The 24,104-nt window shown below is 54.1% G+C and overlaps 9 protein-coding genes across 9 annotated transcripts; 5 read left to right on the forward strand and 4 right to left on the reverse strand.

Annotated features, from left to right (window-relative positions):
* Window positions 1-165: 165 nt before the first annotated feature.
* SAICODRAFT_23900 (uncharacterized protein) lies at window positions 166-7,524 on the forward strand (the record flags this gene model as incomplete). The annotated part of the gene is made up of 5 exons (XM_019166734.1): window positions 166-512; window positions 571-1,043; window positions 1,210-1,334; window positions 1,376-1,551; window positions 1,608-7,524. 5 exons carry the CDS (start codon window positions 166-168, stop codon window positions 7,522-7,524), a joined length of 7,038 nt encoding a protein of 2,345 aa, XP_019025750.1.
* A 211-nt stretch (window positions 7,525-7,735) lies between these two features.
* SAICODRAFT_23901 (uncharacterized protein) lies at window positions 7,736-8,878 on the reverse strand (the record flags this gene model as incomplete). Its single annotated transcript, XM_019166735.1, has 1 exon — window positions 7,736-8,878. The coding sequence occupies one exon, from the start codon at window positions 8,876-8,878 to the stop codon at window positions 7,736-7,738; it is 1,143 nt and encodes a 380-aa protein (XP_019025751.1).
* Window positions 8,879-8,993: 115 nt separating this feature from the next.
* Window positions 8,994-10,240, forward strand: SAICODRAFT_29344 (uncharacterized protein). Its single transcript, XM_019167382.1, has 2 exons — window positions 8,994-9,219; window positions 9,280-10,240. Exons 1-2 carry the CDS (start codon window positions 9,044-9,046, stop codon window positions 10,229-10,231), a joined length of 1,128 nt encoding a protein of 375 aa, XP_019025752.1. The 5' UTR covers window positions 8,994-9,043; the 3' UTR covers window positions 10,232-10,240.
* Window positions 10,241-10,456: 216 nt separating this feature from the next.
* Window positions 10,457-11,673, forward strand: SAICODRAFT_23903 (uncharacterized protein; the record flags this gene model as incomplete). The annotated part of the gene is made up of 3 exons (XM_019166736.1): window positions 10,457-10,480; window positions 10,534-10,618; window positions 10,670-11,673. 3 exons carry the CDS (start codon window positions 10,457-10,459, stop codon window positions 11,671-11,673), a joined length of 1,113 nt encoding a protein of 370 aa, XP_019025753.1.
* Window positions 11,674-12,262: 589 nt separating this feature from the next.
* On the reverse strand, window positions 12,263-12,844 carry SAICODRAFT_47328 (uncharacterized protein; the record flags this gene model as incomplete). Its single annotated transcript, XM_019168887.1, has 1 exon — window positions 12,263-12,844. A coding segment is annotated over one exon (582 nt), but the record flags the coding sequence as incomplete, so codon positions are not given.
* Window positions 12,845-13,580: 736 nt separating this feature from the next.
* On the forward strand, window positions 13,581-14,528 carry SAICODRAFT_17642 (uncharacterized protein). The gene has a single exon (XM_019165841.1). It carries the CDS (start codon window positions 13,651-13,653, stop codon window positions 14,194-14,196), a length of 546 nt encoding a protein of 181 aa, XP_019025755.1. The 5' UTR covers window positions 13,581-13,650; the 3' UTR covers window positions 14,197-14,528.
* A 144-nt stretch (window positions 14,529-14,672) lies between these two features.
* On the reverse strand, window positions 14,673-15,942 carry SAICODRAFT_54092 (Pkinase-domain-containing protein; the record flags this gene model as incomplete). Its single annotated transcript, XM_019169262.1, has 3 exons — window positions 14,673-15,095; window positions 15,162-15,569; window positions 15,628-15,942. 3 exons carry the CDS (start codon window positions 15,940-15,942, stop codon window positions 14,673-14,675), a joined length of 1,146 nt encoding a protein of 381 aa, XP_019025756.1.
* A 422-nt stretch (window positions 15,943-16,364) lies between these two features.
* On the forward strand, window positions 16,365-20,746 carry SAICODRAFT_77241 (transcription elongation factor Spt6). Its single transcript, XM_019171053.1, has one exon. The coding sequence runs from the start codon at window positions 16,388-16,390 to the stop codon at window positions 20,687-20,689; it is 4,302 nt and encodes a 1,433-aa protein (XP_019025757.1). The 5' UTR covers window positions 16,365-16,387; the 3' UTR covers window positions 20,690-20,746.
* A 53-nt stretch (window positions 20,747-20,799) lies between these two features.
* SAICODRAFT_29349 (uncharacterized protein) lies at window positions 20,800-22,326 on the reverse strand. Its single transcript, XM_019167383.1, has one exon. It carries the CDS (start codon window positions 22,264-22,266, stop codon window positions 20,971-20,973), a length of 1,296 nt encoding a protein of 431 aa, XP_019025758.1. The 5' UTR covers window positions 22,267-22,326; the 3' UTR covers window positions 20,800-20,970.
* Window positions 22,327-24,104: the final 1,778 nt, after the last annotated feature.

Raw genomic sequence — 24,104 nt, forward strand, 5'->3', positions numbered from 1 at the left:
ATCTTAAAAGATAAGTGAAGGGGTTTGGATGTACCGAGGTATTTTGCGGAATTCACGTGAGGGGGGGGGGAGCATGACGTTCCACGCATACGCGGCCGCGGAACGTCGAGTCTCGAGCACGACGAACGTAAAGGGAGCAAGAAGCTTGAAGACCAATTCCTCAAAATGGATCACATGCCAGAAACCTGGGGCCGTCCCCGTAACGACGTCTACCCCTCCTTCTCCGAACTCTCCCTCTTCCCTCAGCACACAAACCCAACCCACCACTCACACGCCGCCCCCTCCGGCCCCACGACTCATACCCAACAACCAATCGTCACCGGAACCTCCGTGATTGGGTTGAAATTCAAGGATGGCGTCATGATCGCCACGGACAAGTTGGCGAGTTACGGTAGTTTGGCACGGTTTAAGGATGTGGAGAGGGTGTTGAAGGTTGGGGAGTATACCGCTGTTGGCGCTGGTGGGGATGTCAGTGATTATCAGCATATTCAGACTGTGCTGGATAACTTGCTGTATGCGAATCTTCCTCACGTATGAGTGTGCTGCATGCTGACAAAAGATTTCCCATAGTATCCACGAAGAGGAACAAGAAGATGGTCACCACCTCACCCCCACACACATCCACACCTACCTCTCACGTCTCATGTACGCCCGCCGCACAAAGATGAACCCATTGTGGAACGCGCTCTTGGTGGGCGGGTACAACACCTCCACAACCGCAATCTCCCACTCCCCAACCCTCCTCCGCAACCTTTCCTCCCCCGACACCCACGACCCCCGCTTCCTCGCTTACGTCGACCTCCTCGGCACCACCTACTCCGCTCCCTCCCTCGCGACCGGTTTTGGCGCACATTTAGCGATCCCACTCCTCCGTAACGCGGTCGACGGAAAAGAAGATACCTTGACGGAGGAAGAAGCGAGGAAGGTTGTGGCGGAGTGTATGAAGGTGTTGTATTATCGTGATGCGAGGAGTATTGATGTTTATGATTTGGCGGTGTGTACGGAGAGTGGGGTTAAGGTTGAGAAGGAGATTAGGGTGGAGAGTGAGTGGAAGGTGTTGGCGGGGGAGGTTAAGGGGTATGGGGCGAAGCCTACTGTGTAGGTGATAGATGTGCTGGGTGGAAGGGAGACGATACGAGTGATTGCACGCATATACCAAATCGATTACGCTTTTCATCTGACCGACTCAGCGCGTTGGATCATGTAAAGGCCTGCGAATTCACACCGCAACAAGACGAACCGACCTGGCAGAACTAGACGTCCTTAGATGCCATAATAACGAGAATCCTTTCGTGATCTCATGCACCCTGTCTCGAGAGCTTCTCGTTATTCACGTGAGCCGCAAGTCCACGCACAACCACGCAACCGGCTGCAGGTGCCCGGCCTCCAAAGTCTCCAAAATCCCGACATTCGGCAACCTCATCGATCTCCTACTGATCTCCACACCTCGAAGACAATGGAGGATGATGCGCCAATTACGGCGGTCGCGTCGTGGGAGTGGATCACTGATGAACGCGTTGCGCAATGGGATGTCACTGGCAGGGATGAGGTGTAAGTTGAGACCTGCGGTAATTTCGTGGCATTGGGACTGATATTGAGAGATGTAGGATCACAGGTGGAGCTGAAATGGAAGCGGGCTCGTTACGGCTTACGGGCGCCGTGAGAGAGATCATCGAATCCGGCGTCATTCACACTCGACTATCGGCACAAGCAGCAGCAACGACTCTCTCCGCCCTCGGCTCCTCAAAAGTCAGGGAGTTAATACTGGATATTGCATGGCTCCTCGACACAGACGAACTACCAGACTCCAACATTGAGGCACGAGAAAGGTTGCTGTCGCTACTTCGAGCATGCGCAGAAACCGGGATATGGGCATCGACGCCGACGCTGCCACATGAATATCTCAGCGTCCCACTCTTGTCGAAACTCGGATGGCTGAACACTCCAGCCCCCATCTTTGAGAAGAAGGTCGTAAGGGCGAACACGTCCGCACTCTACAAACAACAAAAATACAACCTCCTACGTGAAGAGAACGAGGGCTTCTCCAAGCTTTTGACCATCCTCCTGGACTCCTCCAAAGATAAACGCGATGCAGGAAGCGGAAGTGCAAAGGAGAAAATGAATGAGGTTAAGGCGGTGATCGGATACTTCAACCTCGACCCAAATAGGGTATTGGACGTCATTGTAGATGTGGGTGTCGAGGCCTGCGCGGATCGATATCAGTATTTCCTTGATTTGCTACGGGAGTCGCCGTGGTGGCCCTCCTCCTCTCGCAGAGATTCTCCACTGCTGTGGGAGGAGAAGAGCGCAGAGGAGAAGAAGGCGTTCTTGGCGGAACTGGCTGCTGATCCAGGAGTGTTGGCGAGGGATGCACTGCATTCACACGACGGAAACTCACTCGCAGCCCAACTCCTCGGCTTCAAATTCCGCTACTACCAACCCTCCACCATCTCCCCTCAGCCAGAACCAACACCCGAATCCCTCTACATGTTCACCGCGCTTCTAATCAAGGAAGGGTTTGTGTCGTTGACAGCGTTGTGGCCGTATTTGAGTACGACGGATGAGGAACTACAGAAGGAGGAGGGGAAGTGGAAGGCGGAGATGGGGGATAAGGCACTGGCTGCTAAGGGGAATGCGTTGGCGATGGCTGGTGGACTAGGCGAGGAGCCTGCCGGAGGCTCAGCTCCAACACGTACGACTAAAGATGGGGATGATGTGGAGATGGAGGATGAGCAGGTTGGGAGTGCGGAGGAGGTGGTACCGATGGCCGAGCCTCCGCAACAGAAAATTGCGTTGTTGAAGGCGTTGTTGGCTGTCGGTGCGTTAAGCCAAGCAATGTACGTGTTGGGCCGGTTCCCATTCTTGACTGCGACACATCCCGAGATTGCGGATGGTGTGATGAGGTTGGTGGATTGGATGATTGAACCCTTATATTCTCCCCTTTCCGTCAAATCTCAACTTGGGTTCGACGTAACGGCTGGAGAAGCCGACGAAAGGGAGGTGAAGAGGGTGTTTGAATCAACGCCGGGACGAGGGACGCCGAGGCAGAAGCTAGTGTTCTTTTATGAAGAGTGGAGGCGGGGGGTGTTTCAAATTGAGACGGGTGAGGAGTTCCTCAGCGTTGTTATCCCACTCCTCCGAGTCGTCGGCATCAGAATCTACCGTGATGTTAAGCTCATCGTCAAGATTTGCCGAATTGGATGCCATATGTTGGCTGAGTCAAGTAAGCCGACTGAGGTGGTGAGGAAGAAGTGGCTGGATATCGCGCGGCAGTTCTTGATTCCGTCAGTGAGTTTGATGGAACTGAATCCGGGGGCTGTGGATGCGATTTGGGATGTAATTAAAGTATACAGATACGAGGAGAGGTTCGCGTTGTATGGGGAGTGGCAGACCTTGATGTACAAGCGGCACCCCGAGTTAAAGCTGCAGCTGGTTCTGTCGGAGAAGGAGACGAAGGGGATTATGCGCCGTATCGGTAAGGGACGCGAGAAGCTTTTCGGAAGGGTACTCGCGAAGGCGGCGCAGTCCAATCCGTGTGTTGTGTTCTCGGTTGCTCTGACCCAGGTCGAGGCGTATTCGAATATCGGTGAAGTTGTTGTCGAGTGTGCACGCTACATCACCCTCTTCGGATTCGACGTCCTCACCTACGTCATGCTCACAAATCTCTCAAACGACAAACGCTCTCGTCTCAAGAACGACGGTACATCTCTCGGAGCATGGCTCCAATCCCTCTCAGCATTCTGTGCGAGTATGTTTAAGAAGTATCCGTATATGGACACTACCCCGCTCCTGACGTATGTCGCGATGCAGTTGAAGCAGCAGCAAGGGTTTGATTTGGTCATTATCAGTGAGTTGGTTAGTCAGATGGGCGGAATTGAGAGGATTTTGGATTTTAACAGGGAGCAGTTGGAGAGTTTGTCTGGTGGAGCAATTTTACGACAAGACGCATCAGGTTTAACGAACGAGAAGAAGAAGGCCACGTTCAGGGATGCGTCACGCTTGCTTCGGCATCTCGAGAATTCTGGGCTGGTGGGACCGTTGACTGTGTTGATTGCGCAGCAGCGTGCGGTATCGGTGTATTCCATGCGAGAACAGGATTCGATCGTGAAGCTGTTAGCGACGTTGTTTGATGAGAGTCATGCGATCTTTTTGCAATATACGGAATTTTTGATTGCGTATGCGGAGAAGGATCTGAAGAGGTATGCGACGAGTACGCATTCGTTGGAGGAGTATGTGGTGAAATTGGGGTTGGAGCCTGTTGTTGCGTTTCATGTTTGTCGGCCGTTGATTCGGGCTGCGATCAGGCACTATGATTCGGATGAGGAGACGATGAAGAAGCAGGGCGCCAAGATGGAAGGCGATAATGATGTCGAGATGTCTGATGCACCTGCCGATGGCGGGAAGAAATCAGTTGAGGAAACTGCTGCCGCTGCCGAGCAGCAAGTTTGGCATCCGGCATTGACGACGATTCACAAGACAGTGAAGGAGTTCCTTCCGGTTGAGACGTGGGAGTACATGACGGAACAGTTCTATGCCACGTTCTGGCAACTTGAGCTTTACGACATCCATGTTCCCGTGGCTCGATACCAGGACCGCAAGTTCAAGCTTGCGAATCGCATTCGGGAGATTGATTCGGATCGCTCAGATATGTCCGCGGCGGCTGTTCGTGCTCGCAAGCAGCGCAAGCAGGTTCTCATGGATGAGGATTCTCAGTTATCAGCTGAAGTCACTGCTCAGCTTACAGCTTACGAACGTACGATGAACCGCCTGAAGAAGGAAAAGGATCATTGGTTTGCGCAAAAAATCCACCAGAAGGTCCGGAAGGGTATCATCACCAACTTTTTGCAGCACTGTATTCATCCACGTGTGAAATTCAGTGCGGCAGATGCAGTGTTCAGTGCAAGGATGATCAGGCAGATGCATACCATCGGTACGCCGAACTTCTCGACTCTTACGATGTACGATACGATCTTCAGTGATGAGTTGGCGCCGACCATTTTCATCTGTACACCAACAGAGGCAGAGAACTATGGTCGTTTCTTGGCCGAGATCTTAAAGGATCTTACGGCTTGGCACCGTGACGCAGCGTTGTATAACCGCGAAGGGCGCGGCAGGAACCTTCCCGGCTTCCAGAAGAGGTGGCAGCCTAAGCCCATCGAAGAGGACTTCATCGACTGGGAGGACTTCCGAAAATGTCTGTACAAGTGGCACCAGGCCATTCAGAGAGCGGTCAAGATCTGTCTCGATTCCAAGGATCACATGCACATCAGTAACTGTCTTATGATCTTGGAGAAGATTCAAGACTTCTTCCCGACTGTCACCTGGATGGGTAAGGCACTCAAAGAGAGGATCAAGGGCTTGATGGACAAAGAAACCCGTAGCGACCTCCAGATTCGTTCGATGGCTTACAATGGTATTCTTACGAAGCTTGAGCCGAAGCTAATGACGCTCGACAATTTCGTGCAGAGGAACAACCAGGCTGCATCTCAGACTCCGGCCCAAACCCCGGCTAACGGAGAGAAGAAGGACACCGAACAGAAGACTGGCACGCCCTTAAACCCGTCTGCGCCTTCGTTTCAGCCTGGCAGCGCACCGACCGGCCCAGCCAGCACTGCTTCAAAGCCCCGAGCGCCGTTGGCACCACAATCTGCTGCCGCTGAATCTGCACTGGCACCTCCTCGCCAGGACACAAGGCCGCCCCGGCGCGATCCTGATCGTCGGCCGGATAACAGAGCCCAAGTACCACCAGCAGGGCCTGAGCTCGGAACTGTTCAACGACAGGAGAGGGCAGGAAATGTTCCTGACAACAGGTCGCAGGTGCGGGAGTCAAGAGGGGACCGCGACCCGAGGCAGGAGAGGGAGCGAGAGCGTGCCGCTGATCGCCGCATACCACGAGTGCGCGACATTGCTTCAGGCACTTCAACGCCCCGTTCAAGCCAGCAAGAGGCTCGCGATGACGCAAGCCGCCCCTCAAGTCGCACGGGGACCCGCAGTGAGCGTGGTCAGCATACAACTGCTTCGGGACCATCCGAAAACCGTCGTCCTAACGATGCCCGACATGCCAGACCTGCGGAAGACGAGCCTCTCAGAAGAGATGGCTCAGATCGCTCGAAGCGAGAGGATACCGGAGTCCGAACTGCGGATGCCCGTCCTCGCCGTGATGAACAAACGCGTCGTCATCCAGCGGAAGCTTTACGCGATGCCGCAGGTGAAGGGAGGAACTCACCGCGCAACGCAAATGCCCAACAACGGCCTGATGCCCCCATCAACCGAGGAGGCCAGCGCGGTGGTCAAAATGACGGTCGTCTTGAGCGCATGCCTGCATCTGGTCCACCTGCTCGCAATCGACCTGAGCTAACATCCGCACCTGGTGCCCCGCCGGCTGCTGATCCACCGGTGCATCCTAGTCGTGCTGTAGCTCTGGATCTGCCAGCCGCGGGTCCGAACCAAGCTGCCGCGGCGCCTTCCGGTCCTCAACCTGGTGTTGTTGGTGGTCGACGCGCACCACTACCACCTCAGACCTTCCCAGCCAATCAAAACCAGAACCAGCGCAATCCTGGCCCACGTGGAGGCAATGCTTCGCCGTCTCAGGAAGGACCGATCTTCCCCAACCGCGGTGGTCCTCGAGGAAATCAGGGTCAGAGTGGTGCGATGCCTGCGCCGGAACTGGTTGTTCACCCCAGTCGTCGTCAAAGTCTTGGTGAGCGCAGCGGATTCCAGGGTGGGATGCAGCAGATGCAGCCCTCGCCTACGGGAGGACATGCCGTGCACCCGGACAGGCTACAGGGACCAAGCCCTAACGGTCCTATGCAATCACCTGGAGGTAATCCACCCTTCAACGCTGAGCGCAGAGGAGGCCACATGATAGGTACTGGGCCCGGCGTGCAACAGCAAGGCCGTGGTGGTCCTATGAACGGTGGTGGACCAATGGGACCCGGTGGTAATCAGGGTCTTAACCAGAGACCATCACGGGAAGACCTCAGGCATGGACGGTTGAATCAGCCGATGCACGAAGCTCCTGCTCAAGGATTCCCCCGTGGAGGAGGCGGACCCGGCGGTAGGATGAACCAAGGGATGAACATGAACTCAGGTCCACCGCCTCCGCCGCCCGGTGGTCCAGATGAGCCTGGACATGGTAGAGGACGCGGTGGTCATGGTGGAAGGGGAGGCGGTATGGGTGGACGGAGGGACGACATGAGACGAAACGATGGTCCTGGAGCTGGTGCTGGTGCTGGTCCTGGAGGTATGAGCGGTGGTCCTGGTGGTCCCCCCGGCGATGGTGGACGCCGTGGAGGCCGCGGTGGTGGTGATGATAGGCGTGACGGACCTGGACCCGGACCTGGACCCGGACCCGGACACGAACGGGGTGAGAAGCGTGACAGAGAAGGCGGTAACAACGATAGCCGGAATTTGCGCGGGAATGGAAATGGAAGCAGTGGACCTGGTCCTCAAGCACCGAGCACTGATAGTCAAGGTTCCAACGGTGGCGGACGGGATTCGAAGAGGCGGCGGACGCGGAATTAGGGAAGGGTGGGGAAAATACGTTGACACCAGAGGTGATTAAGCATAATATAGCATTAGGTATTCGCCAAAGAGACGATTTCGTATATCGTCTAATTCTCGTGCTTTGCGGGTATCTCAAGCAAACATAACGCCGACGCCTATGCCCTTGTAGCCCTGTCCATATATAACCCCCGACAGGTTCGTTGTCCCTTCCATAAGCACATCCCCCGGGTTACTGCCCCCTCCACTCCTCCCAAACGCCAACCTCACCCTCTGGCTCCGTGTAGCCCCACAACCTCTCACCGACAGAGACCTTCCCGCCAACCTTCACTTCACCGTTTCCGATTTTCTCTAGTAACATCATCTTCCTCACCTCTCTTCTCCTTCCCCCCACACTCCCAGTCTCGGCCACAACACTCAACATACCCCGTCCCTCCTCCATCGCCACCACAGTAACTTCCTCGTCTTGCGTAGCCGTCTTGAGATGTGCAGGAATCGGCGCGCTTGCATCCGCGAGTATCCGCGCTACGGCGTTCGCTATCCCACCCTCCACAAATCGGGCGTTTTTCCTCCGGGTGGGAGACCAATCTGCTGGTAAGTTTGGAGCAGCTGTGGAGGTGGAAGGGGAGTTGGTGGTGGGAAGGAAACGGGTGAAGTGTCGGGTTGCTGGGAGCATCTTTCCATCCTCTTGGGGAGCGGCGTGGTGGAGGGGGGTAAAGGATGAGGTGGCTGAGTGAAGTCGGAAACGGGAGGTGGGGAGGGTGGAGGGTGTCGATGGCCGTGTGAGGTCGGAGGAGGTATGCGGTGCGTGTAACGACGTCGTCACCGGAACCGAATCAAGTCCTTGCGCAGCATTCAAGATAGGTGGTAAGTCCTCCTCGACGTCTTCGATGTCCCACCCACCCTCCTCTTTCACCCTCCGTGGTGCCAAATCGTCGAGTTCCCCATGGTCGTCAATTTCGATTTCTTCGTCGAGTTCTTGGCCCCTCCGCGCACGCTTTCGGGGCGTCTCGGTTCCGAACTCCAACTCGGGCAGATATCGGTCCTCGATTACTTCTTTTTTGGGGGAGTCATCCTCTTTCTTGACTCTATCCAGAAACCGCGACCCGCCGCCACTCTCGCTGCCGTCTGTAGCGGCAACGGATGGTGGGAAGATAAATCGCGGCAGGGACCGGCGTGACGGCGTTTCCTGACTCGGAGCAGGACTCGATGAAGGTGGTACAGGTATCACAAATGACGGTCTTGCTCTCGTCGCTGGTGCTGGAGTGGCCATCTGCCCCCGCTGTTGTGACGGCGTCTGACTTGGACTCGCAGCCGCATCTTTCTTGTCTTGGGATTTCGGGACGATGAAACGGAATGGACTCGGCACTGGCATCCTCTATCGTCCTTTTGCCTTCACGTCGGTGTACAGTTTACGTTATCGCTAATATATATGAATATATATATATATAAGGTTGGCCGCATGCATCAACCCACATCATCGATCTCCCCGCGCACGGACGCCCGGATCCTCGAACAAACCTCACCACCAACCCGAAAAATGAACAAAACGCAAGCAATCCACGGCCTACTAGAGTATCTGGAGGGCAAGGAGTACTTCTTCTTGACCCCGACGCCGGAGACGCACGCATTGGTGGATCAGAAGTTACGGAAGAACGATGACGTCACAGCAAAGTGCTTGACGGATGTCTTTGGATGGTCGATGGAGTTCGAAATGTGTCCTCTCTCATGTTCTCTTCGTCGTGTGTGGCTGCTAACAGTTGCAATTAACCATAGGCCACTCGAAGATTTTCCTGAATCGTTGCTACTCAAACTCCGTGACGAGAACCTAATCCAAAAGAAAGCCGAGAACCGATACTGGTCAACCATCCGGGTCTCAACCCTCTACCCTCCCGGTCCCTACCTTCCCTCCTCCTCCGCCCTACCAAGGAATTTGTACACTCACTCAGCCTTCCCAACCCACGACCAATCAGCCGTTTTCTTCGGTCCGGACACATATCGTTTTTTACGGTTCATGACACAAGCCTACAAGCACTTCGGACACCTCCTGCCCAAGGATCCCATCCCACAGGCGGCGGATGTAGGGACTGGAGGCGGCGCAGGCGCAATCCACCTCCGGCACCTCCTCGGCCGATACGCCCGCGTCTACGGCCTTGATTTAAGCCCGAAGGCAATAGAGCTGGCGGGGATCAACGCTCGATACATCTTCCCACTCAACACAACGGGTCCCGCGCCCCCTGATTTCGCCGAGAGCGATATCCTCTCCGGCCTCCCCCGCCCATATCCCCCTTCCCACCCCAACTTCGTCCCAGGCGTCGACCGCGAACACGATCCAGGATTGGATTTACTCGTGTGTAACCCACCGTATATCGCATCCGCTACCCAAACATATGCAGCGGGCGGTACCGCAAAATCCGGGTTGGATTTGCCGTTGAGGATTTTGGCGGAGGCGTTGGGGGAGAAGGGGGTTAGGGTTGGTGGGATGGTGTGGTTTTATACGGGGGTTCCGGTGCCGATTCGGGGTAGGAGGAAGGATATGTTTTATGAGGAGGTTGAAATTATGACAGCAGACGGTGAGGGGGGCAAAGGGTATAAGTGGGAGGTGTTGGAGTATGATGTGATGGATGTCGATATCTTTGGGTGTGAGATGGAGACTCATGAGGGGCCGTATAAGGGGATTGGGAGGATTCAGGCTATCGGGTGTGTGCTGCAGAAGGTTGAGGTATAGGGTTGGGAAGACGGGCTACCCGGGTTATACCTGTTATCATGCCTACATGGCAGTGTATAGAGAGAGAAGATGAAGGACGATGTACATGTGGAATAATACGAAATACTATTACACTCGCACGCTGGTTATCTAAGGTTATCCCCGTCATGCGCCTTGCATCACTAGCCCCACGGCGTATACGTCCACACACCTCCTCTCTCCTCCCCGAATCAAGTCGTTACCATCATGGATACCTCACCTCTAACAGCCGTACGATTCCCCCAATGGCATGGAGCCCGGTGTCGGCTGACATTGAGATCTAGGCCCACGATCTCGTCGCCGCCGCAGATCGGTTAACATTGAAGAACGACTACATCAAAGCCGCCGAAAAACACACCGAAGCAGCAGGTCAATGATTCGTGACCTTGAGCTTCGAGAACCGGCTGACGACATTGACAGATAAGTTCGCGGTCGCGAGCAAGAGTTTCACGGATCCAGAAGCGCTGAGGACGTTGGGGTTGTTGAGTGAGTCACATCGGCGGCTCGCAGCGGATGTTGTGGTACGGAGCAAGGCTCCGAAGGGTCCGCCCCTTGTGCCGAGGGGTTCGCAATCTCAAGGACAAGCACAACCGTCGTCAACAGCATCGGCTCCGTCACCGGCTCCGCCAGCGGGGCCTTCGAATTCGATTGCCAGGACGTTAGCTGCAGCACGAGGAGCACCAGTCTCTCCGCTCCATCCACCCCCCCGTGCCGCCCAACCCGCCATCGATCCTTCAGCCTCGAATCTCACACCCGCAGCCACCTTCGATGGCAGCTTCGTCGACCCCACTGATCTCACCACCCCCACCGAGGCAACAAGTGGACAAGACGCCTTCGAGAGATTCTGGACAGTAGTAGAATCCATGTCCCAAACGCTCGGCAATGGGCCTTTAGCATTCACCACCGCACCCCTCGACGGTATCCCCACCGGCGGCGTCGATGTGAGCGCTGAATCATTCTACGTAGTCCCCGGCACCAACACCCCACGAGTCGAAAAAGGGAAAAGGACGGTGGAAGAGTATGCGGAAGAGAATGTGCAACTCAAACACGTGCTAGATACCTTAGCCAAGAAGTTGGGGGCGTATGAGAGGGGAGCGGGTGAACAACAACAAGTATTGAAGAGCTCTATTCTCGCACTCAAAGCCGCGATGCCCATGCCGTCTGCTTCGACGATGGGCAGCACGGCTTCGCTCGTGTCTCATGTGTCGATATCGCAGCCAGGGAGGCGACATACCACAGACACAGTCGATGGAGGACAGGGGAGGACTGCGAGTGCGAGGGAGGCGGCGTTGGAGGAGGAAGTGAAGAAGTTGAAGGAGGAATTGGAGAGGCAGAGGGTGTTGAGGGAGAAGTATGAGAGGAGGTGGGATCGATTGAAGGAGGGGGCGAGGAAGAAGGTTAAGGAGAGGGGAGGGGAGAAGTGAGGTCAAGATCTGCTCGGTGTAGGGATTGTGGGTAAGGGAGTGCCAGTGGAGTCTTTGGGCGTTTTCTGCTTTTTGGTGGGTTTCTTGGATAGTAGTCGGTGGACCAGGCTCAACTACGGTTCGGCGTGCTCGTCGCTTGATTGGCATATCAAGACAGACCCAGTGGTTATTTGTACCAACCCGCGGTACCATCATTGTCATGATCCGCTTCAACTGCTGCGCCTCTCGTGGGGGTGAGAAGAATACAACCAGTATCCGATCAATTGACGTCAAAGATATCTATGATATATTATGCTTCAAAGTCCTGAACGTCCTTACATGAAAATTATGCCAACATAACAACAAAAACCCCAAGCGCAAGTCCCATCGCAACATGTCCAACCTCAACACCAACCTTCCACCCCGCACTCACGCAACTACTCCCCGTCGAACACGTACTCGAACTGCTCCCACCACTACTCGTCGCTCCAGTACCCGACGAAACCTGATCCGCCCCCTCAACAGCCGTAATATTCCCCAAATACAACCGCCCCAACGCTGTAACCTCCCCCTCCCCATCCAAAAACGCCGCATTCCCCCCAACATTACTAACGTCACTCCTAAAACTCCCAAACCACGCATACCTCTCAACCCACTCCAACCCATCCAACCACTCCAAACTCGTTTGCATCATCCCCAGGGTATCCTCCTCACTCGCATTATCCAGAGCAAACTCGGTGATCCAGAGGGTACGGTTGGAGAAAGAGTAGTATATATCGCCGCAGTGGGATGCGAGACCTTCGAAGGTGCCGTAGTAGTGGAGGGGGATGAAGTCGATTGTGCACGAGGTACAATTGCCGAAGAATTGTTGGAGCCAGACCTTTCCGACTGGGGAGCCCGTTACGGCTGGTGCGCCGAGTTTGATGCCTTTCGCTGCCAAGGGCTCGATGTATTCTTTCCACACCTCGGCTGCATAAGCGGGCTCCATCCCGCTTTGCCCATTCCCCGACGCATCAGGCTCGTTGAACCCGAGTACGTGTGTAATATTCGTGTCACCCTCAACGGTGTTCGCGAGTTGTGAGGCAGAGTCTGCGTTCCATTGTTGTGGAACGAAATTGAGGGAACCGTATTCGGAGGATGGGGAGGGGGGTTCGTTGGTGTAGTCGTAGACCCAGGTTAGGGAGGGGGATTTGAGGAAGGTTTGGAGGTCGATGGTGCCGGTTGTTACGTTGCCGGGGTTGATTAGGCCGCGTTTTGGGGTTGGGGAGGTGGTGTTGGCGGCGAGGGTGGTGGTGAGGAGGGAGAAGGCGGTGAGGAGGAGGAGGGGTGATCCCTTCATCTTATGGTTGTTGATCCTGTAGGTATACCAGAGACTGTCACACGGGCAGATCAAAGCCCTCCGGGTGTTCGAGTTGAACAAACAGCTCAAATGCTCTTACCCCATTGCAACAGCGAACACCTCGATCTATAAAGCATCAGAGCAAACAATCTACCCCATCGATCCAGTCGATATTAAAGTCTCGTCCTCTCAAGCTCTTTGTTCGACGCCGGATCTGACTTGGGCGCGGGAGGCCGCCCAATCTGAGACAAAGTGCTTCGATTCGATTCACTCCCCGAAGTACACGTCCATCGAATTGGCACGGCTCGGGTGTCGGTCATTTATTTGGAAGATGTTGATATTCCGCGATGCACTTTACGAGATTGCGGCCGGGTGAGGAGGCTGTGTGGACGTTCACGACGTTTTCGGGACCCGCTGAGTGATGACCCAGGAGACAAAGCTATGTACATGGAAGGGATGGAGGATCACTTGATAGATAGATGAACTTCAAAACGAGTTCTCGACGGATCAACGGCGGCGACGGCATCTACGGCCCAATAAGGGATCTCGCCCTGCGCTCCCTCAAAAAGTTCGCACTAACCAAAAGTCACCGCCGCCGTACGAGAACTCATCAACCCTCCAAAAACACAACCTCCATCCTCTCTTACGCCCCTAATACAATGTTCTCTACATCAAGAACACTCATCCAAACCTGCCGCGTCGCAAGATCCGTCCGCAACCTCTCCAAGCACGCCCGCGCCGCCCTCCCATCCGGTCAAATCATCACCGTCGACGAGCGCTTCGGTACCCTCATCTACAACCCTCCCTCCGCAGCTCCATCACCCCTCATCACACCCTCCGCATTCATTCCTGCCCATGCCCGCGTGGAAGCACCAGTACCCAACACCTCGTCACCAGAAACCTCCACCCTCCCCCCAGCATTGAGGAACAAGGACAAAAACGAGAAGAAGTACCATCTCACCGAGAAAGAATTCGAGCAGATCCGACAGCTGAGAGCGGAGGGTGTCAGCAGACTGGAGATTGCAAGGCGGTTTGACTGTAGTCCCTTCGTTGTTGGGATGGTTGCGCCGCAGAAGAAGGAGGTTATTGAGGAGCAGGAGAAGGAGTTGAAGGAGCGTCAGAAGCATTGGTCCAAGAGGAAGCTGAATGACAGACATGATCGTGTGCGCAGGAGGGCGCTTTGGGGTTTGGATGAAGTTATGTAAGGAGTTGTTGCGTGAAGGACGTGGATAGGAGATGATACGAGGTGACAAGGAAGAATGTATTGAAAGCAAAAGGCCTGGTTTCTATCCGGTTTGGGTTGCATCACGGGGTTGGGCGTCCAAAAGCATGAACATGAAGCTCGAGCAAATTCAAAGTGCGGGAACGTTGGCATCGGATTGGCACGGCTCGGGTGTCGGTCATTTATTTTAGAGGTGTTGATGCATTTTGAGAGATGTCGAGGAGTCTCATTGCGGCGACGGTTGGGGGCGGCTGTGATGATGTTCATGAACGTCGATTTCGGTGGAAGTATTGCGGTATGAGCCAGTCATATTGCTCCTAGGCCTCGTCATAATAAATAAATGGTATCCTATCCACCTTATCCGATCCCTATCCCAAAACGACAGTATTGCCTCATCTCCCAAGCATCGATATTCGAATTCGTCGTGTCAAATCACCCGTCGCTTCGCTCCGGCGCCCACTACTGCTTCATCGTACTCCTAGCCCACGGCCCCAAATCAACCTCCTCCCCCTCCCCGTCCATCATAAACGCACTTTTCAACACCACCTCAGGCCCCCACCTCGCCTCTGGGTCCTTATCCAAACACCCCGCAACAACCTCCTTCAGACTACGGTCGACCCTCCACTCGACCTCATCATCCCCACTCCTCTTTCCTTCCCCCTCTTTCACGTAGGGGCCGACATACTCCACCTTTCCGCGGACGAGTTCGGGAAGGGTGGGAGCGGGTTCGTGGACGATTTGTTGTAGGAGATCGAGGATTCCGAGAGGGGTGCCGGCGGAGGAGGGGAAGGGGAAGGAACCGGCGGCGAGTTCGATGAGGGTTATGCCGAAGGACCAGACGTCGGATTTAACGGAGTATTGGGCGCCTTGGATGCGTTCGGGCTAGACAACTCAAAACGTCAGCTCATGACAAAAAAAAAGAAGGGGGGGGGTCGGGTAGGGACATACACTCATGTAGGTCGACGTCCCGACGAATGTGTCGGCGATAGAGTTAATCAACTCCCCCGAAACCCCAAAATCACACAACTTGACCTCGCCCCTCCGATTCACGAGAACATTACTCGGCTTAATATCCCGATGAATGATTCTATGCACATTATACAAATAGCCCAACCCCTCCATCACACTCCTCGTCACCGCTCTCAATATCCGTGGTGGGAGCGGGGAGAGTTTGGAGATTCGATCAAGGGAACCGGCGTCCATGTGTTCCATGAAGATTGCGACGTCGGCGGATTGTGGGCCTGTTAGGATTGCGCCGTAGAAGGAGACGATGTGGGGAGAGGAACAGTCGTACATGATTTGGAGTTCGCGGAGGATTTGTTTCCGGGTTGCGGGTTTGGCTTCGATGTGGATGATCTGTGTGAGTCATTCGTCAGTATACACTCCTGTGGATTCATACAGAATGATCACACACCTTTCGGGCCATGATGGTCCGTGTGGGTTTGTGTAATACCCGGCTCACGGTCCCTCCATTCCCCGCTCCCAACTCCCTCTGAACCTCGATATCCTCCTCTTTCAAATCCAGCTTGAACTCGACTCCCAACTCCAGCGTAGCCAGCTGTTCAGACAACTTGTTATGATACTGACTCTGCCGATTCAGATAAACCTGTTCCGCCCTCGAGCCAGGAATCACCGCATCCTCAACCGCCGGCTGTGCTACCGCGGGCGGCGCGGGCGTAGCCGGGCTCGCGGGTAGGTTCAATTTCTTAAAGTTCTTTCGTTTTGACATGCTCTTGATCTTTAGGCCTCCTGCTGCGGGCACGCCGGGCGGCGGAGGTGGTAATGGGGAGGTGGGAGCTGCTGTTGGTGGGGGTGGCAGGGGCATTGTTGGAGCGGCACCGGGAGGGGGAGGGAGAGGAGCGGAAGGAGGTGGGCGGGGAGGAAGGGATTTGTTCAGGGAGGACATTGTGATGGTAAATTGGCGGGTTGGGAAGGATGTGGTGGGCGGTTGACTTGTGCCGGGGTACCAGGGCATGTGATGTAGCAGAGGAGTACAAAGAAGGCACATCAAAATTGGATTCGAGTAATGTCGAGTAGGATGATGATACGTTTGCCCTGTATGTTCCTTCTGATAACCATGCTACCCCTGGTTGCCCGCACCGACGAGCATCACGCACGGTCAACTGGCGACCAGGCAAGGGAGCTTCAACCCCACCACCAGCTCGCAATCCACAATGGCCGATTTCGTAGATCGAGCAGCACGAGAAGACAATGACGACGTTTCGGACGCCGGATCTATTCGCGGTGAAGACGTCCCGCGAGCTGTAGGCTCCGACAACGAAGACGACAACAACGACGGCAATGACAATGAGAACGGTAACGGTTCGGGCGACGACTCTTCAGAAGAGGAGGATGAAGACGACGATGAGGAAGCCGCCCGGAAAGTTCGGGAGGGCTTCATCGTCGACGACGAAGAAGAGGAAGAAGTCGAGGACGACGAAGGAAACCTGAGACGTCGCAAGAAGAAGAAGAGAAAGCTCGTCGACGAAGAACGCGATGAACTCGATGAAGACGACCTCGACCTCGTCGCTGAAGCGACCGGCCGCGAACGACCACGCGATTCCGGGGGAAATAAGTTGAAACGACTCAAGCGTCGCAAGGAAGATCGTGAAGAACGTGCTGATGCTGTCCGTGCGGCCGGGTTGGACAACATGTTCGATGACGACGAAGATGATACAGCCGCTGTCGGAGCTGAACTCGATGATCTGGACGACGTACGCGAAAACCGTGTTTCGCGCCTCGAAGACGAGTTCGCGGATTTCATCGAGGAAGACGACCTCGATGAGGAACTTCTCGCCGAAGAACGTGAGACGCGGCCTCCACAACCTCAAGTCAAGGCTCCGCGTCCAAGACCCGGGTTCGCGGGTTCCATGGCCGGGATCGACGAAGAGGGTATGCAAGAAGTCTTCGAGCTCTTCGGTGATGGGCAGGAGTACGAGTGGGCTCTCGACGGTGCACAGGATGATGAGGGGCCTGGTGATATGGATATTGACCCACAAGACCCCGGAGCATCTCAGGGCGGCAAGAAGGAATTAGGATTGAAAGATGTCTTTGAGCCTGAGGAGCTAAAGGCGAGGATGTTGACGCGTGAGGATGATATTATCCGCATGCAAGACGAGCCTGAACGCTTCCAAGAACTTCGTGCCGGATTCACGCAACCCCTCATCTCCGATTCCGCACTCGATGAGGAGACAGACTGGATCTTCCCCCAATTCCCAATCTTCTTTGAACAGATCGACCCGGATTGGCTCACCCCACACGTTCGGAAAGCGATACGTAAGGTCCTGGAGTTCTTGAATGTGGATTTGTTGGAGGTACCATTTATCTGGGCGCATCGGAGGGATTATTTGTTGTTTGTTGAGAAGGATTCGGTTACGGGACGCTTTTTGAAGGAGCATCGGCTGTTGAAGAAGTATCATTTGTGGTGGGTGCTTGCGATGGATACGCAGTACCGTGCTATTCTGGAGAAGAAGGCTGCTGTGCAGTCCTTGTTCCAAGGGTTGGGCGTCGAGGATGAGATGGTGGAGGAATCGACGAGAGGCGCGGAGACGATGGATGACTGGAATGATCTCTCGGATTACATCCACTTCCGCTACGCAGAGCAAATCCGCGACTCGAACATCACTGCAGGCTCCACCGTCCGCAGACCACGCAGCACAGTCAGTCTCTTCGACAAAATCCGCAACGGCGAAATCTACTACCTCGTCCGCGCTTTCGGTTTGTCAGCCGAGAACTTTGCCGTCAATGTTGCGGAGAATGAGAAGAGGTTCTTCACGGATGACATTGAGGCTTTGCCGGAGGTGTCCGCGGAACAATACGTTAAGGCGCCTGAGTTCCCGACCGCCGAGGCTGCATTGAAGGCGTGCAGGGATATGCTGAGTGAGGAGATTTGGACGAATCCTGCTGTGAGGAAGAATATGCAAAAGTTCTTTGTGGCAAGTGTGAGAGTCCGCGTGGTACCCACTGAGAAGGGTATTAGGCAGATTGATGAGGAGCATTTGTACTACAAATTCAAGTATCTTAGGGATCAGACTGTCGGAGATCTCGTGCGTGCGCCCGAGCAGTATTTGCAGATGTTGCAGGCCGAGACGGAGGGGTTGGTGAACGTGTTGCTCGAGGTCGGTACCAGGCAAAAGGCGATGCATTTCGAGAGTTTGTTGAGGTTGTTCGTGAGTGATGGTTCATCCGAAGTCGCCGACAAGTGGAACGAGCAGCGCCGGAAGGTTCTGGAGGAGGTTTTTGATAAGACCATCCCGCATATGGTGAAGAACATGAAGGAGAGGGTAAAAACGATGTGTGAGGATAAACTCGCGATGGATGTTCAGGATGCTTTTACCAAGAAGCTAGATCAGCCGCCGTTTTTGCCGAGGGATAGTACGGAGGAGAAGGGTGTTATTCCGCGTGTTATTGCGGTTAGCAGTGGTGCTGGTGATTTTGGGAAGGAAGCGACGTTGGTGGTTTATGTTGATGAACATGGGCAGACAAAAGCAAACCTCAAACTCAGAGATATCCGCGATCCTGATGCAAGAGCCGAGTTTGTACAAATGGTTAGGAGATACAAGCCTGATGTCATCGGTGTTGCGGGATGGGGTGTCCCAACTTCCAGACTATTCCTCGATGTTAGGAGGATTTCGGAGGAGGAGAGGTTCGAGAGGTGTGAGGTGCAGTTTGTTGATGATCACACGGCAAGGCTTTATAAGGAATCCCAACGTGCGAAGGAAGATCATGCCGATTTGCCGCCGCTTGCGAGGTATTGTGTAGGGTTGGCCAAGTACTTGCAGAGTCCTTTGATGGAGTATGCGGCTATGGAGATTGATGGATCCCTATTCAGTGTCAAATTCCACGAGTACCAGGATTTGTTGCCGATTGAAAAGAGGAAGAGGGCGTATGAGTGTGGTTTCGTGGATATTGTCAACATGGTCGGTGTGATGATCAACGATGCTGCAAGGGAGACTTATCGTGCGAATTTGTTGCCTTTTGTCGCGGGGTTGGGGAAGAGGAAGGCGCAGGGTCTGTTGAAGAAGATTGCCCTCAATGGCGGGTATCTTACCAACAGGCGTGACCTTGTGGAACAGAGGATGGCGGCTCAGCATGTTTTCTTGAATTGCGCAAGTTTCTTGAGAATTCCTTATGAGTCGAAGGCTTACCGCAACGATGGTGCTGAGGCTCTCGATGCTACCCGCATTCACCCAGAAGATTACGAGTTGGCTAGGAAGATGGCTGCTGATGCGCTTGAGTTGGACGAGGAGGATCTTGATGAGTTTGAGGCCACTGGCGGTGTCGTTGCTCACCTCTTCACCAACAAGGATGATGCCAAGAAGCTCGATGAGCTTATTCTGGAGGATTACGCGGAAGAGCTCGAGAAGGCTATTGGTGTTCCTAAGCGTGATACCCTCGATATCATCAAGGACGAGCTCATGAACCCATACGCTGAGAGGCGTTTCGAGTTCTTGGTCCCCACTGCTAAGGCTGTGTTCAACATGCTTACCGGTGAGACTGAAAAGACCTTCCACGAGGGCGTTGTCGTCGCTGCCAGCATTAAGCGGTTGGGCGATAGGTATGCTGTCGCTACGCTTGACAACGGCGTGGAGGGTAATATCTCAGTTGCGGAAATGAAGGATGAAGTCCGGAATAGGTACGGTGAACCCGTTGAAGTTGTTCCTTCTCAGGTGTTTACCATCGAGCAGACTGTCCGTGCTGTCGTGATCAGCATTGACTACGAGTTCTTCCGTTGTGAGCTTTCTACTAAAGAGAGTCGCGTCAAGCAAGCTATGAGGGACAGAGTCGAGAGGGCACGACCTCGCGGAGAAGATTGGGATGAGGATGCAGAAGCCGCTGATCGCCGACGGATCACGGCGAAGCGGGATGCGAACCAGAGAACGGCTAGAGTCATCAAGCATGTTCTGTTCCATCCTTTCAACACGAAGCAGGCCGAGGATTACCTCGCTCCCTTGGGTAAAGGAGACGCAGTCATCCGTCCTTCGTCTATGGGTTCGGATCACCTTGTCATCACTTGGAAGATCGATGAGAATGTGTACCAACACATAGACGTGCTCGAGCTCGAGAAGGACAATGAGTTCTCTTTGGGTAAGATCCTTAGGATCGGTAACCAGAACTATTCCGACCTGGATGAGATCATCGTCGCTCATGTGAGGGCTATGGCCCGTAAAGCTGAAGAGTTGATGGCACATGAGAAGTACAGGGGTACGCCATCTCAAGCAGAGCAGTGGCTGAACACCTACTCTGAAGCCAATCCGAAGAGGTCCGCATATTGTTTTTCAATCGATTCTCAGCATCCTGGTTGGTTCATCCTCATGTTCAAGGTTAACCCTGCGACGAGGATCCAGAAGTGGTCCGTCAGGCTGGCTCCGAATGCCTATATGATGCAGAAGGTGCCTTATCCGGATGTCCTGAGTCTTTCTAATGGATTCAAGAGAATGTATGCCTCGCAAAAGGGGAGAGGCAGCAGGATGTGAGGAAGCCGAGTCCATGAATGGGTGTAAAATAGTGGTAGCATCTTGGCAATTGCGGGTAAAAGAACGTTGAAAAGGCAGGCATTAGGTAGTTTGTTACGATTATCAAATAATCATGGTTCATTTTCGTTACAAACAACATGCATCCTCGTGCTGTTGTACAACCATTCATTCACCTGCCCCTTATTGAACAAGTAAAATCGACGTCTCCATTTCACTATAGTCCTGTCCAACATCATCCCATCTCATCCCGAATCCTAATCCGAAAACTCCATAAACTCATGCTAAGCAAAAGACCCCTTGCCAGAAAACAATCCCATCACTGTCTTTCTCCTCTCATCCTTCTTCACCCTTTCTGCCTTCAGCTTCTCCTCATCTACTTCTTTAGCAGACAGACCACCCTTGGTAACACGCTGCTTGGCCATGAAAGTCACTGCGCGACTGCTGCTCCGGGCACCAGCCTTGGCGATCCTCCGCAGACCTTCCGACGAAGTCGTCCTCTGCGAGTCCGAAGTGTCTGAATAGAACGAAGACGTCTGATGTGGCAGGGAAGGAACGCGGAAAACTGGTTGGGTTGCATGCGCACCACCAAAAGCCATCTTTACGGAACTGGATGCCGTGACTGATGCTCGCTTCTGAGAAGCACGGTCGACAACCGCGACAGATGACGAAATCGAAGATTCGATAGTAACGTCTTCTTCGTCATCAGACTCGATGATCTGCGTTGTTTGCGAATCCTCATACAAAAACGCCAACGTCTCTCTCACATCGATCTCTCTTACCGACTTCTTCTTCAGTAAAGGAGCAGGCATCATGCGGGAACCCTGTGGATCCGCAATTGTGACTGGCAAACTGTCCTCCTGCGTGGCATTGACTTGGACTTGAGCCTGACTTTCCTCGTCATCTGCCATTTCCACATCTTCGTCATACTCCTCATCCAGGAAACTCTTCTCCTTCTGCATGCCGCGATCTTCAATTGCAGCCAAGAAAGCAGACATCTTGGGATTATTCGCAAGGTTACTGAGCTTCTCGTCCTCAAGTAACTTCTTGCGCATAGCTTGTAGCCTTCGGTTGTAGCGCTCTCGAGCAATCTCCTCGTCTTCCTCATCCTCGTCGTCGGAATCGAGATCCATCATCCGCCCACCGCGTTTCCGACGCAATCCACCGTTCGTGATGTCGTTCAGCAGATCCGAAATGGCTTTCGTGTCGCTGTCGAGTTCCTTTTGCGCGTAGAAGGCGGCCAGTCCTGTATCGTCGACATCCTGTGTTTCGTGATCAATCAGGTCTTCCAGATCACTGCCGGTACCGAGATCGACTTCATCATCACCTCCATCAAGACCAGCATACTCGTCCTCAGATTCTTCGGCCTGCTCTTCAACAAAGCCCCGAATCCGCTCCTGCTCTTTTTCTGACATATCCTTGACTTCCTTCGCCTTGTGCTTTTTCGCGGCGCGTCTCATCACATTGAATGCGGAAGACTCATCATCATCCTCAGCTGTAGCCTGACGCTGCATCAACCTTCCTTTCCTCGGTAGCGATACCTCATCAATTTGCGTAGGATCAGCCTGTGTCGACTCCATGTTGTTCGCAAACCTCCGTGGAGCCGCTGCCTCGGGCTGCGAGGACTGCACGCCCGGGCTGGGAGGAGCAAAGACGGACACCTGCGTAGCGTCCACCTCAGCGAGAACCTGTGTTGCCTGGTTCTGGGTGGCAAGAACAACATCCTCGTACTCGAGGGACCAAGCATTCTGCGGTGTATCCGAAAGGGTAGCTGCCCTTCTCGGCGTAACTGAATTAACTGTCGTCCCAGTCGCGAAGAACTGCGTTAAACCATCACCTGTAGGTTCCACGCCTTCCGCTTCGTCTTCATCATCCAGGGCTCGAATACGGCGGAGAGCCCGGGGCTTAACTACAGCGATTGAATCGTCCTCGTCATCCGATTCCATGGCAGCTGGAAGAAGACCCACGCCTGGCCGAGTTGATGTCAACGCTGATGGAGATGGAGGCACGTTCTCATCATTTTCCTCCTCTTCACCACTCTCGCTCCCTTCCTCATCAGAGAAATCTCTATTCTCACCTTCATCTGCATCGCTGTCTCCATCCTCGCTATTGCTTTCCTCAGCGCTCGCCTCTTCCTCCTCCTCTTCCATGTCCCAATCACCGTCGTCATCCTCGCCGCCCTCCTCTTTTTTCTCCTTCTTCTTCGCATCCTCCATCTTTTTAATTTTTTCTGCCTGCTCACGCGCCTTCTCCACCAAATCCATAACAGCCTCTTCCTCTTTCACATGCTCTTCAACACTCTTATAGATACCCTTCGCCCTCAACTCGGCCTCCTTTTCCTCTCGTTCTAGCTTAGCTTGCATACCCGCAGCCATCAATAGCTGTTTGTTCAGATCGGCTTTCGACATAGCAGGTGCTGCATTTGGTGCTGTCTTGCCTTTGCGAGAAACTCCAGCAAGACGCTTGAGAAGTTGTTGGTCCTTGGTGATGGCGGAGTTAGTTGCTCGAGAGGCCTTTGCGCGTGCGAGTACCTGTGAGTGAATAGAGACAGACTTCTCTTCATCCTCCCCTTCTTCGTCGGAATCATCAAGTACGATTTCGGTGAATTTGGTCTTCGCGATACGAGCGGCCTTGGTGAGCACGGAAGTCGCGGCACTGGGTGCAGGAGCAGGAGGTTTTGCTGGTGACGACTTCGGTGCTGCTTGCGATGAGAGGGCCTCAACAGCAGATGGTAGGTCCAACTCCATATCGGAATCATCTTCCATCTCGAACGCAGCCTGTCGAATCTGATTCTTCGGCTGCTCTGGCTCTTCGGTCTCTAGTACTGGTGCTGCCCGTTCCAGTGCTTTCTTTGTTTCTTCGGAAACTACAGTCTGCTCGTCCTGTACTGGTAGTGCAGGTGTAGCTGCCTCCTCTGCCACAGGCTCATCTTTCTTCCCACCCTTATACCCGAACTTCTTGAAGAAATCACCCATGCTCACCTTCTTCTTCACATACACCTCCGGCGCAAGCGCCATACTGCGTTCCATCCGCAGCGTCTCCTTGTGCATCTCTTCCATGGCTTTCTTGCTTGCTGCACGGGGTTTGCGCTCCTTCACCACCTTGCCTTTCTCCTCCTCGTCGCTACCGTCGTCGGAGAAAAGCTGTGGTTCGGCAGCGGCATTTGCCTCGCGTTTGGCACGTTCAGCTTCTTCGGCAGCTTCTCGCTCGGCACGTTTCTTAGCAATCAATGCTTGTAGACGGGATCGTTCGACACCCTCTGTGGCGGTAGGGAGTTCGTCCTCATCATCGTCATCGCTTGCACCACCGATCCGCATCTCACCCTCAGAGTCCGACTCTGAGACGGCACGGATGGCGTCCGTTTCGGGTGCTTTGAAGGCATTCATCCTCTTGGTAATCGAAGAATCGGAATCCGAGT

This window comes from Saitoella complicata (assembly GCF_001661265.1).
Source record: "Saitoella complicata NRRL Y-17804 unplaced genomic scaffold SAICOscaffold_5, whole genome shotgun sequence".
Lineage (NCBI taxonomy): Eukaryota > Fungi > Ascomycota > Saitoellomycetes > Saitoellales > Saitoellaceae > Saitoella > Saitoella complicata.